Genomic DNA, 15,137 nt, shown 5'->3' with positions numbered 1-15,137 from the left:
GGGCATTTCTGCTTTTTGACAAAACTCAAGACCTTTCTAGTCTTCATTCATAAATCCCCAGGTATGCATTCTCTTTTTTATTATGCAAAATATAGATGGTCTAGTAGGTCAGCCTGAATAGACCCAATTATATACAATTTGCAATTATTTCTAAAATTACTCCCTCCAAAAAAAAAATGTTTAGAATGTATTATTAGAAAAATTCCTTCCTTAAATGTACTACTTTCAACAGAGCAAGACAAAAATTCACTTGCCCAAGAAGACAAAGTGGTACTTCGGCAATGCTGCAGTACAGAGGTTAAAATTACCATAGTCAGAGATGAGAAGCTGGATGTGGTCATCAGTGGGTCATCTCTTTCAGCTATTACTTCCTATTTATCAGCCTTCTGTCCCCATGTCCCAGACAATATTACCTGCACTAGAATAAAGTGATCCACTTCTACTTAGTTAAAATCCCTTAAAATAGTTATGCCAGCCATTTCATCTCTGATACCATGAAACATAAAAGACACCCAGGTTAGTTTTGCTTTTGGTCTCAGAGGTGAATTGGATGATCAGAAAAGATTTTGACAGAAACAAGGTTTGCTACACTGAATTCAGAAGGGTGCCTGACTGTTCAACTCCAGATCTCTTCTGCTCTTCCATGAGATAAACAGAATGTCCTTATGAGCTTCATGATTTTTGGTTTGCTTTTGTTTATAAAATCTGAATACTTGCTTTGCAAGAGGAGAAAGCAGAAACTTCATTAGCATAGAAAAATTTTAATAGCAAACCATATATATAGTGTGGTCTAGCCAATCAAACCGTCATAAAAGAGAGTTAAACCAAAATATTTTAATGATGTCCAGTATATCTGGCACAAGTGCTTCATACACAGTGAAACCCAACTCCACACTAACAAAAAAGGGAAGAATTGAAGGTCTGAGCAGAGGAAATAGATAAAAAATGCTGATTTGTATTTGTATTAACTTGTGTGATAAGCAATCTGCTTCCTCTCTTTTAACTGCAAAGCAAAAAAAAGATTTGCTTTCTGGTAAGAGTTTCAAAGTTTTGCAAGTTTTCACCATCTAAGCTCTATCTTCACTGTTACAATGAGATTATATCTTTATTCAGAAGTTACAGAAGTTTTGATCACTGATGTGCCATGGCTGAATTCTTTCCTTGTTTCATTACTATTAAGAGAACAAAGGGGAAAAAATCCAACATCTGCACAGAATTTTAAACTTCCTCTGATTGTTTTAGCACTGCTTTTGACTATTCTCTATACTAGCTTTTTGGTATAGACTGAAGAAAGGAAAACCTAAGGTGAGTGATTATACAAGTCACACCTGAGCAAAGATATTCCCGTTCCTCAGAAGCTGTGTGCTGCTACCAATGCACTGTAAGCCTGAGGGCCAGGAAATCAAACTACAGCAGAAAGGGATCACCTTACTATTTAGTCACTCTTTGATATTTAAAGCAAAGATTTTACAATAAACGACCTAAAGTTGATAGTTAATTTTTCATTAATTAACACATAGTACTAACACTGGCAATGTTTAAGCACAGAAAGTTGATCCCCTGAGGGACTAAAACTCTTCCTCAAAGCATGTGATTTAGAGAGCCATGATATAGTTACAAGTTATATCTTAAGTCTTTTAGAGGACACATATGTTGCTTGCTTACAGAGAAACTATACAGAAGAGGAAGCAAGAGTTTTACAGCAATACAGGCCTGCTCAGAAAGAAACTGTGTCAATGCAAACGGCACAAATTAACTTGCCATCTTTCTTGGCTGTTGAGCTTTTGCAACCTTTAAGACAAGAATGTTTAACTAGCATACAGATGTTTACAGTCTAGTAACAATCAGGTTTTTATGCATTTGGACACAAAATTCTGAAGATGCAGTACCTTTTTACTACAATCAGAACCAGAAGTAGGAATCAAAAGCAAAAGAGAAAATAACATGCACCATGGGCATTTTCCCTAGCAGTTTTAGCATTATAAAACTCCTGCTTACGTTTGGGTTCATCACTTGTAACAGACTGGATGAAGTCATATGGAGTCATGTACAGCTGTCCTTCAAATTCCAGACTGGCAAACCTACGAAACCGCTGTTCCCGTGGAGTTGCATAAAGGTGTAAATCTTCAAGGTCTGATTTGTGCTCTGAAACCTTCAAAGACAGAAAGATGCAGTTTTAATCTATGAAAAAGGTTCTGATTTACAAATGCCACATCCACCATAAAGGAACTATAACTATAGAAGTGATAATTCATAAAGTCAAACACATCCAAGTACTTTTCTATGGTAAGAGATGAAATTACAATTGGGATTTCCACGGCTATAATTTTCAATCTTCTACAACTTTTGCAACAATCTCTGTGTATTGAAATTGGCAGTACTACCCAACCTCAGAAGAAAAGATTCAAAAAAAGAGGATTTCAGCTCCTGAATCATAGAAGAAAGGGCAACTTTAACTCAAGGAAGTCATTGCAACTTCAGCAGGCAGACTTCAAGCAACTCTACCGAAACTATTTAAGTTTTCTGATAATTCCAGAAGAGAACAGAGTAATACTTTTTCTATACTGCTTCTTAATATAGAGTGCAGCTGTTGATAGTAATAGGCCTCCATAATATACTGCAGTGTAAAGCTACAATACCTGGGGTAACCCAAGAAGAAAAGAGAATAATTATAACTCCAGAGTTACAAAAGTATAATATAGCATTAAGCTCACATATCATGATAGTCTACGTCAGGAGTTTCTGGTATATTTCCCATCCAGCTGATTTAAATGTAAACTTGGTAGTACAAAACTGTAATGTTCTAAATTCTCACATTTTTCTGTTGCACTGCCAAACCTTTAATAGAAAATATGCTACTACGATCTGAAAACTCTTTTTAGACCATAATGAAGCAAGCTCCTCTGTGGAATCATTATCCTGAAGAAAATGTAAGTATCAACATTTTTTCAGAGATTAAAAAACCAAACCCAAACTGTTTTCTAGAAGGAGGAATGATCATATAGGTAACTTCTCCCATTATGTTAAAATAGGAATGCAGCATCTTATCAATGAAAACTCTGAATTGCTCATTATTCCTGTCATTTAATACAGCATTCCTAAAATTCTCCATTTGTCTAACTAAGGAACACACAATTTAACTCATATTATGTTTTCTTTTACCAACTAAGGAAACAGGCAAATGCATTTTATTTTTCAGAGAGGCATCTATACCCAAACATAAGTTGGAAGATGTCTACAATGGCTGTCCACTAAGAGATAACTGTCCTCAAATACAAACAAAAATCGGTTTTCCAAAACCATTCTAAGAATAGACTACAGATTTCAGCAATACTACAATACTGAGTAGTCAAAGATCTGGGCTCACTTTTCTTCAGCTTTTCAAACAGCATCCTTAAAAAGTTAAACAGTAGTCTCACTGCAGTCAAACAAAATGTTATGGCCTCAGTTGTAGGGGGTTAAATTAGATTTGTAGAAGAGAAACACCAAAGATGAATGTGTCTAGAAGAGGTCAAACACATTCTATTTGGAAAAAAATTATGTTTTATAGGGGAGTCTTACTACTTAATACCTTATCTAGGACATTTTAGCCAGCCTTCTATAAGGACAAAAGACTATTGACTGTGTACTTCTCTTTCTGGACTGTCTCTAGTACTTTCAAAATCATTGCTCCATGTGTGAAAATGTTTTGGTTCAACAGACGAACCTGTCATAGAAAGTAAGATTAAGAGAAAGGTCAATACGATAATTTAATTTTCAGTAGACTGCTCTACAAATATTCTGCACTTCTGCCTGAGAAGCAGCTCTAAACCAGGACTTCATGTTTCTTATAATTTTCAAATGATTAACAATTAAATGTGGGGAGGAAAAAAAATAGTCCATCAGCCAGACCTACAAAGTCATCTTAAAATGACAGAAAGAAACAGAATTCTTTTCTAACATACTCACATGCAAGACAAAATATTTCTGTCCTATCTCACTGTTTGAATATTTTGGTCTTACTGATCCTTCAGCAGTCCAATGGCATTCAAGCTATGCCTTCATGTGGGAAGTACATAACTCAGTTGTTTTGATAGAACTTGTAGTGACACAACTGATTATCCCTGTATTTGAAGTTTAATAATCTATTTTTTTTTGATACGTATGTTATTTTATCACTATTACAAACATGCTGATGAATACAGTCAGGTTGTAAACACAAGTAATAAAACAGTATTCCTGCAAAGTCAAATTTCAGAAAAGAACCAGCTTCAAGGCCATATTACACACACTATGTATAATCGTTATCAGTCATAATCTATCATACACAGTCTTGGAAATCTCTAGATAATGTATCTCTCAAATCTTATTTTAGTTTTGATCACTGTCAGTATTTAGAGAACATGTTGAGATTCCTTGCTCTCAAGAAATTTTCACTGTCTCAGGTACCACTGCTTAATATTTTGCTTGAGATGCTCAGAAAAACATTTGTTAAATTCTCAGACACATACTTCAACATTATCTTAAGGACTCTATGCTGCTACAAGTATAAAGCAACATGCTGGAAACATGGAATTTTAAACACATGCTTAAAATTTATGCATGTCAGTACTCAGGTCTGCAAAGACTTAATTTCTGCCTGATTTTTCAATCTAGTTTCCCCCTGACTATGTAGCAATGCCAATATTTCATGCTCTGGCTCAAAAGCATTGTAAGCTGATATGAATACAGCCTGCCCCCATAAGGATACTTCCCTAAAATACCAATACCTCATGATCTTGCTCTGGTTCTTTATGTTCACTTTTCTGAGCGTCAAACTGCATGAGGGAACTGGTCTGACAGAGAACTTTTCTTTTGGTGGTGTTATTTTTAAGCTAGATAGATGCCTGGATAAAAGTTATTTAATAAAAGATATAAATATTTAATAAAGAGTTATTTGTTTCAAAACCTAGGCCATAGGAGCTTACAGATTATAAAAAAATAAAATAACACCTGTTCCAGCAGCAAGCTCCACCTACTTCAAGTGAAGGACAACTGTGAGCTTAAGCATTATTTTATTCCAAGGAGTGAAAACACCACTTTATTTTGAATTTGGTGGTCTTATCTGAAAGAATCAAAACAACTTATTTCTGCTATTGCTTCAACATGAATTTAAATAAAGGTAACCAAGGCTTAATATGTATTGGATCAGTGGTCCATACACTAAATGTCCAAAAAAAAGCAAAGTTTGGCTACAAAAGACTCCAGGCACACAATTAGCAAACTGAAAAATAAAACTTTCTTTGTTAATAATATTATTTTTTATCCAAATTTCTTGTCAGAGCTTTAGTGCTTCTATTATGGTTAATAATTTATGTATCATACAGAACATTTTCTCTTGTGTAAAAGCCATAATTACTGGAAAGTAATAAATATTCTAATTGAAAACCAGGACATTCTAAAGAATTACCTCAATTTGCACTTCTTCAAGCATTCATTTAAGAAATTCATCTCAACACATAACAATGAAACATCATCTGTTTTCCCCAACATCTGCAAATGATAATGCAGTGAGGCAAGTGTGAAAATCTTAGTGATGCCAATTGCTCGATTGATTTATTTCATATTTATGCCCAACTTGGGAAATCTTACTGTAGCAATGGACACAATGGGCACATCTTCAGTGAGGAAAGGCTGAGAGAATTGCTCAGACTGAAGGATTCCAGGGAGACCCTAGAGCACCTTACCAGGACCTACAGGGGGTCTGCACGAGAGCTGGAGAGGGACTTTTCACATGGGCACGTAGAGACGGGACAACGGGGAATGGCTTTAAACTGAAAGAGGGCAGAGTAAGATCAGATGCTAGGAAGAAATTCTTTACTGTGAAGAAAAGAATGGTGTCCAGACCCTGGCACAGGTTGCCCAGAGAAGCTGTGGATGCCCTGGAAGTGTTCCAGGCCAGGTTAGATGGGGCTCTGAGAAATCTGGTCTAGTGGAAGGTGTCCCTGTCCATGGAGGGGGAGTTGGGAAATAGATAATCTTTAAAGTCCCTTCCAAATCATTCTATGATTCTGTGAACAAGACAAAGAAAGTAGATAGATATTGAATACCTCAGGGAAGGTACTGTTGGTGAAGGAGTGAACAGGATTCACTAGGTTTCCAATTTGTATTTGAAATTTCAAGAGCTTATCCAGACTAAATCTCTGTGATTAGCAAGTATTTTCAAAAACTTTCATGAAAGCACATCTCTCTGACAAACAAATGGAGATAGATTTTTTATACTACATGTTTACCAATCCTCTTGGTGATCATGCTTATTAATTTCTACAATGTTGTATCATGTTACAGTTCTCTTTTAAAAAACAGACACGCCCATTTCAATCACTCAGAGAGTCACAAATCTCCTAATAGCAGTTTTACCCTAATTTTAGGAATAGCTGCTTATCTCTTGTTTATCTGCACAAGTACACTGACCTGCTTTGTTATTAGAAATACAGGGGGAAAAAGTCCACAGCTGAAACCAAGAATCTAGCTGGTAGACAAACTTTCCATCCTTTCAACTTCACAACTCAAGAAGTAAACAAAAAGGGGCAAGTTTGAAGCTTATTAGAACTCATGAACAATATATTCTCTTTTCCCTATTCTCAAAAAAATTTAAGTTGTAATCAAACAGTTATAATCAAACAACGCAATGGTTATCATCCTTCTGCCCTTCCTTCCTCAAACTCTGGTACCTTGTTGCTCCACATTTCACCTCATCCTCCTGTGCCATACTCTTGCAGAGGGACTGCAGAGAGAACACAGCACCTTTTGGTGTTTTGGCACAGTTCTGGGTGTTTAAATCAACTGAAGAGGAAAATTATCTTGGCCTATTTTCCTGCTGTTCCCTAACACAGAATTGTGTTTACACAAACCTAATTCTCCCATGGAGCATATTTTAAAGCCTTTTCTAAATTAGATTAAATAGATTCCACACTTATATATAAATCACACTCAGGCAAAGGAAACAGAGGGAAACATTTTTTATTGAAGCAAGGTAAGTAAAAATTAAAATGAAGATCAAATAGTAATTTGGCATGGGACTTTTATTAAGGGAGAGTATAATTCTTTCATTGGGTGTGTTGTCTTCAATCTATGCTACAAACATATCACAAATAGCCTAAAATATCTGGGAAAGGCCTCAAAAATTTCAAATTTATTATGGAAATGAAAATATGATGATAATGCTTTCTCACTAACATGTTTCAATGACTTAATATACTCTTTTCTGCAAGTTTTGTATTTAAAGAGGGCCACCTGAATCCTTGTTGTAATAATACCATCACAATGTGTAGTCCTTTAAATGAAGGTATTTGTTATGGACAATTGACATTTTTAAGTCAATTGACTTTGAAGGCATCCTTAGAGAACCTCTTCAGAATGACATTCCTTAGTATTTTCTCCTTCTATTCACAACAAAAACATGAGTGAAGAAAATCTTAACTTTTTATCAAGCAAATTCAGCATTCAAAACTCATTTCCATTTTGGATTCATCATTCATGTACTGTGTCTATCAACAGAGACAAGTCAAAATGCCCTGAAAATCTGGTGTCTCACCAAAGGTCTCCATGTACTCTTTTAAGTTTCTTAAAGCACAGGCTAATCTCTATTTCTGGTTCCATGTCCCATGTTCACTTTCCTGGTTGTCTTACCTTAGAAACATCTCCTTTCAGAATCTGGTATAACATGAATTAACTTGTACGGCCTTCCAGTGGCTTTCCAGCGAAACCCCTGCAATAACTTTACATTGTCATAACACAATGCAAGGGCACAAGCCCTTGACACTGAAATAGCTAAAATTTTGCAGCAGTTATGACACTGAACTATTTGAAAATATAAAAAAAGGCAATGATATGTCCCAAATTCACTGGGAGTACAGTGCAGAAGATAAAGCAGTACCTCATTACTCTTTTTTATTAAAAAACACAAAAGAAATGTTGTTGAGTGTGAGTCTTATGTAACATTAGTAATAATTCAGTTTTATTCTGTGACAAAAGATCTAGTTTTCTCATAGAGATAAGCTTAAATACCAGATATACAATTTCTTGGAAATTAAAAATTTGATGCCTACAAGCTCTGCAGAAGTAATCTACGAGAATCCATTGTCAAAACCCAGAATAATAATCCAATTCCCAGATTCTGAGAATATCTACAAAAAATGCAAAATGTTTTACAGAACAAATAATTAAAAATATACATTCTGTGTGTGCATGTGAGGCAAAAAGCTCCAGCAGTATCACATAAAATCTCACAACTTTATTCCAAGGCAAATCAGTGTTCTCTTGCTTTTTCCAACTGAGATAAAGGAGAGTCTATTTCAGCTAAAGAAGCCAACATTTACTACTAAAGGTACATTTTGCTTGCAGTCAAAAATATGTTTGCTACAGTATTTTAATCTTTATTTCAAGTGAGTAACTTTCTTTGAATTTTTGTTTGCAAAGTAATCTGTCTTCCATCAATGAGAATCTGTGCAAATTATTAAAATACAAAGGTTTTCAAAGCAACGCTGTTCCTCACTTCCTTCGTTTATATTTGACTTCAGGCTTATTTAATATGCTCCCATGTAGATAAAAGTAGCACAATTCTGTTTTCATGCTGGGTGGCCAAAAGGTTAACCGTCAGGTTCCCAGTGTGGGAAAATCCCAAAGTAGACAAAATTGTTTTGATGCTTACTGAAGTTGTATTTCTAGCAGACTACTAAGATACAGTACAGCCAACAATTCTGTTAGTTGATCCCGCTTCACTGAGATAAGGACATTATTATATTAAAGTATTTACAAGTGTAGGAAGATGGAATGGGTTTAAAATGCTGTAAAAAGGGCCAAGTTCAGATAGAACTCTGTTACAGGAAATCTCTGGTGTAACAATGTAACTAATATATCAGTCCTTCTTGCATTAGTTTCACAGGGGACTACTTCATCTATAGCAGTTCTTCAAGAAGCCTTAGTCAGTATATCCAGCTCCATATATTCATATACTGCACACAACACAACACCAAAACACACCACTAGCTGGATCTATCCATCCCAAACATGCACCATCCTTTTTTAACATTATGAAGAACACAGAATTAAGGACAAAATGCAAAACCTTCCTTGTCCTTCAGCATGGTTCTCGCTACAGCTGGCAAGCAGTATCCTTCTCAGGATTATGCTGGTAAGGAGCTTCAGATGTGATCAGTCAAAGAGCAAACCATCTTCATACATTTGGCAATTGCTCTATGGCATGAAATGCACAATATTTATGAAATTGCATTTGCTGCAAGTGGCTTTTGGAAAAGTGATGCTTATGCATCTTTTGAAACAGCATCCTCTTTGAGCAGGCAGGAGAGCCTCCTCCCTAGGGGAGAGTCCCTTACTTTTTGGAGGTAAAGTCTTGTTCTTCGTTTCACAGAGATGGAAATACATGATGTAATGCACTTAGAAATGTGCTGCTATGAAAATACTTGACCCTTTGATTATTTTCACAAAGTGGGAGTTTGACAGTAGTGCTGGGATACTAGGGAAAAACCCTTTGGAAACACCTGAGGTGCATAGCTTCCTTCCTTCTCCTGGAAATTAATGTGCCTTCAAGAAATGTGATGGAAGTATGCAGTCTGTGTCTGTCTCTCCTGCCCCTCTTTATATTCCTAAATCATTTTTGAAGGAAGTGATCCACAGAGAATATCCTCAAAAAATAAATGGAGGCCTGGAGTTCACTTTACATAATGACAATGTGATTACATAAAAGGTCTCTTAGGAATACAAGGATGCATCTCTAGTATTTTCAAGACCACTTTAATAAGTTTTACTGATGACACTGAATGTCTGGAAGTAAGGAACTAGAAGACAAATATTAACTCCTCTGAGGAACTCTTGTCACTCTGTCAAAATAACAGGTCTTTCAAACAGATTCTTGCTGTCCATTACCATCTCCAAAACTTTAAAGGAGCTGTCTGCTAGCAGAGCTCTCCCCGTTTTCACCAAAACCTTCAGACACAAAACTAGCAGCCCTGAGTGCAGAATTTTACTTTGGTTCTGAAATGTTCTGTGGCAGCACCCCAGGAATTAAAACTGCCAATTATTATAGTATCCAAGATTTCACTCAAAGTAATCATATGCAAAGCCCTAAACCCTCAGGTCCAGAGTTATTCTCAGAAAGCATCTGGGGAAAGGTAATCCTAGCAGGGAGCTTAGCTTCATGCTGCTTCTGCAACAAATCTTACTTTCCACCAGAACACCTCAAGTGTAATGCTTGGCCAAGCAAGTATACTTAAGTATACTTTTGCACTGATCCCATTATCTTTGTCTGATCAAATAGCCTGCCATACCACAGACCTCAAGTTGGTGACACGTTTCAGAGTTTACCTGACTTTTGGCAAATAGCATTTTCTTACTCATCTGTACATAAACTCACAAATCTGTTGCTCATCAGGTTTCATATTGTAACAATTTCATAGAACGTGAAGACAGATATGCAGATCATTTTGACACAATGTTTCTCTATAAGTCTCAAATACATTTTTCTTCCAGCTAGCCTCAAATTATGTGCCTCATTTCTGAACTGGTCAAAAAGGTGTTCCATCAATCACCACTATTAGTCCTGGAATCTAAAACTCCTTTTAAAATTTCCTGGCTCATAAATCCTAGAAGACAGTAGAAGGACGAAGCAACCAACTATCAAGATATGTATGATATCTTCATACACTTAAATATTCTGTCACTACTACCAAGCATTATTTCAACTCAGTGACAGAATGTGAAGAAAAGTAAGCTGCAGGGATACTAACTGGGACTAGCACAACTCTCAAAATACTTTCACAGGCTATATGAACATCATCTGGAAGTAGGTGCCCTGCCAGAAAAGAAAGTTGTTCTTTGAGAGTCAAAATGTAAACTAGGTTAACCCCTGTTTTTTAGTGTTTGGGAGCATCAGAAAACTATTCTGCTGTCCACTGGAGCTGCCTGGATGAAACAAGAAGGCCACTTTACTCATTACTTTTTTACAAAAATTCCTCTGAAGAAGTAAAAAAGACATACGGGAGTTCAATACCAGGTATTGTACTGATTTTGGCTGGGATAGTTAACTTCCTTTACAGCAGTTGGTATGATGGTACGTTTTGGATTTGTGACCAGAAGTTGCTAACAGAGCTGTTGCTGAGCAGTGCTGGCACAGTGTCATGGTTTGCCCTGCTTCTCACATTGTCCCACCACCGAGTCGTCTGGAGGTGCACAAGAGCTGGGAGGGGACATAGCTGGGACAGCTGAACCCAACCTACCAAAGAGAGATTCCATACCATGCAATAGTTGTGCATGCTAAAAAAAAGCTTTGGGGAAGACAGAGGAAATGGACACACATATCCAGTGTATTTGTCTTCCCAAGTCTCTGCTACATGTAATGGAGCCCTGTTTGCTTGGAGATGGCTGAACACCTGCCTCCCCATAGGAAGCAGTGAATAAATTCTTTGTTTTGCTTTATTTGCATAGCTTATTTTCCTTTGCTTGTATGACCTTTACTCTGCTTGTTAAACTGTCTCTATCCCAACCCACAAGTTTTCTCACTTTTTCACTTCCAAGCCTCTTTCCCATCTCATTATTAGAAGATGAAGGAGTGGCTATGTGGTACCATGTGGTGCCTGCTGGCCAAGGTTAACCACAATGCTAGAGATGAGACAGCCGTACCTACCCTCAATATTTGAATACTCTACACTGTGATACTGTTTTCAGTTATAAACTCGTTATGCATTAACTTAAAAAATGAAATTATCCATCATCAATTAATGTTTCAGAATGGATTTTAAAAAAAAATTAACACAAAATCGATGGGGGAAGATAAATTTCACCCCCAGAACATTTACAAAAATTTTAACTCTCTCTCTGTCAAGTCTATGTTTATACAAATCCATATATTACAGCTATCTATGTCTTAAAGGAAAGATTTCAGGTTTTGCAAGGGCTGGTCCCTTTACTGTCAGTACTGGGGTCTTTTTTAGTGGTTATTCTGTCCCCCAGGCGTGATGCAAAGAAATATTTGGTGTAACTGCTTCTACCAGCTGCTGTATTATGACAGCAGAGACACCACTTCCTGCTTCCAATGACCTAAGTAAATAGCACTTGGGAAAAGCATGCTGCTTAATGATTAAGGAAGAAACATGTAAATGAAAACACTAGGACGAAGTAGAAGAGTGTGGCCTGATGAAGGTAGGAAAAAGAAAAGCTGTTGCATGATTTGCTTTGGTGGAATGAAAAGCAGCCTGAGATTGGAAATGAAATGGGGAACTTGGGAAATGGGAAAGTAGGGTAAGGATAAACCTAGAAAACTCCAGAACACAGTGCCAGACTTTATGCATCAGGATTAAAGAAACAACCAAAAGCAGTTGGAGAGGATTCCAAGACACTTGAGCCTCATCATTCTTCGTTGGTCAGTACCTGATAAACCTGTAAAAATATCCCAGCAAAACATGCATCACAGTTCCAACAACCTCATCTATACAGAAGCTACAGGTTATCATTCTCCAATGATTACTCTGAACACACTTTGCAGCAGATCCAAGAGTTCCAATCTTAATCCTAGTAAGACTGATACCTTTATGAATTTTTATGACAGAATTTTCTACTTTCAAAGTTATCAGACTTTTTGAACTGTTACACACTATTACAGTTGAAAGCTCAGCACTCAAAATCAGGAATTAAAAAAGTTACTGCCACTCAGGCAACACTAATTCAGCCTTCTAACAAAGGATGTTACAATACAATACTATTGCAGAATACCATGAATACCATTCAAAGCAACTTGAACACTATATCTGCATCCTTTTTTCCCTCTCTGGAGATGTTTTAGAAACCTGTAGTGAAAGAGTTGGTGCTCATCACATCAACCCAATTGTCTAGAGGGCAATTATAGATGGATCAGAGATAGAGCTTATGGTCAAACTACTCATGGTAGTTCCCTGTCCAGATTTGCTTTCAAACTATGGTCTTTTCCCACAAGCCACTCTGTGGAACAAGTGTCAATAATAAAAAAAGCAATTAAAAAAAACAAAACAAAAAACAAAACAAAAAAACCCCCAAACAAACAAACAAACAAAAAAAAAACAAAAAAACCCCACTACCTCAGATCACAATTTCCACAGCTATTTGATCCACATTTTTAGAGGGCTTTAATTGAAACATGCAATTGGAAATCAATTAGATCAATCATTCAAAAATAAAAACCTGCAACATAAAAGTATTATTCTCAGATGTCAGTCCGGATTTAGCCCACACAATCTGAGTGGACATATTTCAAGTTAATCATTCTAATTTTCTACTATGCAAACAGAAAACCAAATTAATTAGAGCCCTTTTCCATACAGAAACAAGGTGCATCAAGACAGTGTTTGTCTTCAAAAAATAAGTATACACAGGTATCACATTTTATAATTTTTTTTAGTTTCACATTAATAAAAATATAAACTTAGTTCTTAATTTTCAACCTCAATGCTTTTATAGCGATGTGTGTGAAAATTCATAATCATACATCCAAGTAAATTCATTGACTTTTCAAAGGTACAGCAGCAATACTTCTTTTTAAAAAAACCCTGACCATTAAGACTGGCTAAGTAAAACAATGTAAAGTTCTGTCAAATCAAAACACTATGAAAAACTGAAACAGTTTGTCTTTAGTCCTCTGTGCCACACTCCAGACACAAGACCATGAATAATCAAAAATACCATTCAGCTTCCCTTCATAAAGGATGCCGCCAACAGAATCTGCCTTTCAGCTAACGATACAAAGGGTTATTACAGGGCAAAACGGTGAACATTTATACTTAGGCACAAGGCCTCCACTGCAAAAATGCAGATCCTCTTCTCAAAGACAGTATAAAATAAACTAGGTATAGAGAAAACAGACCATTTGCACCACTGACTTCCAATCTTAGCAGATGCCACTCTGACAAACTGCCTAATCACAGCTCTTGACACTTTTAAACGAAGAAAACCCCAACCCTATGATTACCATATGTTACATAGGCTGCGGTGCAGCAGTTCATCCTTATCACAGGAATCTTCATTTTCCAGGTTAACATCAACTGTTTGTTGTTACCCCTGGTTACCCAACCGGTGTTTTCACTGAATTAGTCTCCAACTGAACCGTTATTTGTCACAATGCTGTCACTTCTTATGAAGTTCAGTGTAAGCCTTTCACTCTGCAGGAAATTTTATATTAGAAAGGTAACTGTCCTAAGCACAAACCGAAACTCAGGGTTTGCACTGCCAGCAGCTGTTCAATTTGCAAACCAGCGTTTCCCATTAAGGAAAGATTCGACTAGGACAGCACCGGAGGCGAAACGCGGAGTTCACGCTGCGAGGCGCAGCCAAGGCGCGCCAGTGTCCGCGGCCGCGCTGCGGTGACAGCCCGTCTCTCCCGACGGTGACAGCTCCTGCTGCGGCCCTGCCTCGCCTCCCGGCCCGGGGCTGCCCCAAACAGGGTCACCTCTGCGCCACAGCCCGGGGAGCGCCCTCCCGGAGAGCCGCCCCCGGCAGAGCGGGCTCCCTGCGCGGGGGCGCGCACACACCTACCGTCACCGTCTCCTTGGCAGCGGCCGCCACGGGGATGGGGAGCAGCGCCCGGGCCCCGCCCGGCTCGGCGGCTGCAGGCTCCCGGGAGGGCTCCCGCCGCCGCTCGGACAGCCGGTACCCCGCGAACCCGGCCAGAGCCGCCCCCGCCGCCGCCCAGCCCAGCTCCCGCCGCCACCGCCGCGGCCCCGCCGGCCCGGCCCCGCCGCCGCCGCCGCCGCCCCACAGCCGCCGGGCCGGCGGAGCGCCGGGCGCGGGCCCCAGGCGGCGGCGCCAGCGCAGCAGGGAGCGCAGGGCGGCCATAGCCCCGCTCCGCCCCAGCGCCCGCCGCTCCGAGCCCCCGGTGCCGGCAGAAGCCTCGCGAGAAGCGGGGAAGGGGGTGGGGAACGAGCGGGTCCTGCAGTCCCCGCCCCGCGCCGCTGCCGGGCCGCCCGCGGGCGCTGCTCCTCACGCCCGGCTCCCGGGACGAGCGGCGGCAGGCGGGGCGGCAGGCCGGGCCGGGCCGTGTCAGCGGCGGGGCGCGGCCAAGCTAGCGGAGATACGAGGTGGCCTGACCAAAGGACCCGGCACGGGTCTGGATCCGCGCAGTTTGAGCCCAAGTG

General features: G+C 39.0%; 1 protein-coding gene across 6 annotated transcripts in view; it reads right to left on the bottom strand.

Annotated features, from left to right (window-relative positions):
• Nucleotides 1-14,838, bottom strand: part of MICU3 (mitochondrial calcium uptake 3) — a 53,022-nt gene extending 38,184 nt beyond the window's left edge. For all 6 annotated transcript variants that reach the window (XM_014873447.2, XM_014873446.2, XM_088163431.1 and 3 more), the window contains exons 1-2: nt 14,539-14,838; nt 1,999-2,152 (exon numbers count right to left, since the gene is read on the bottom strand). In XM_014873447.2, coding sequence (XP_014728933.2) covers nt 1,999-2,152; nt 14,539-14,838 — 454 coding nt within the window. The remainder of the gene's footprint in view (nt 1-1,998; nt 2,153-14,538) is intronic.
• Nucleotides 14,839-15,137: the final 299 nt, after the last annotated feature.

Source organism: Sturnus vulgaris, chromosome 4 (genome assembly GCF_052056855.1).
Source record: "Sturnus vulgaris isolate bStuVul1 chromosome 4, bStuVul1.hap1, whole genome shotgun sequence".
Taxonomy (NCBI): domain Eukaryota; kingdom Metazoa; phylum Chordata; class Aves; order Passeriformes; family Sturnidae; genus Sturnus; species Sturnus vulgaris.
Note: the sequence above shows the minus strand (reverse complement) of the source record. Positions and strands in the feature narration are given on the sequence as shown.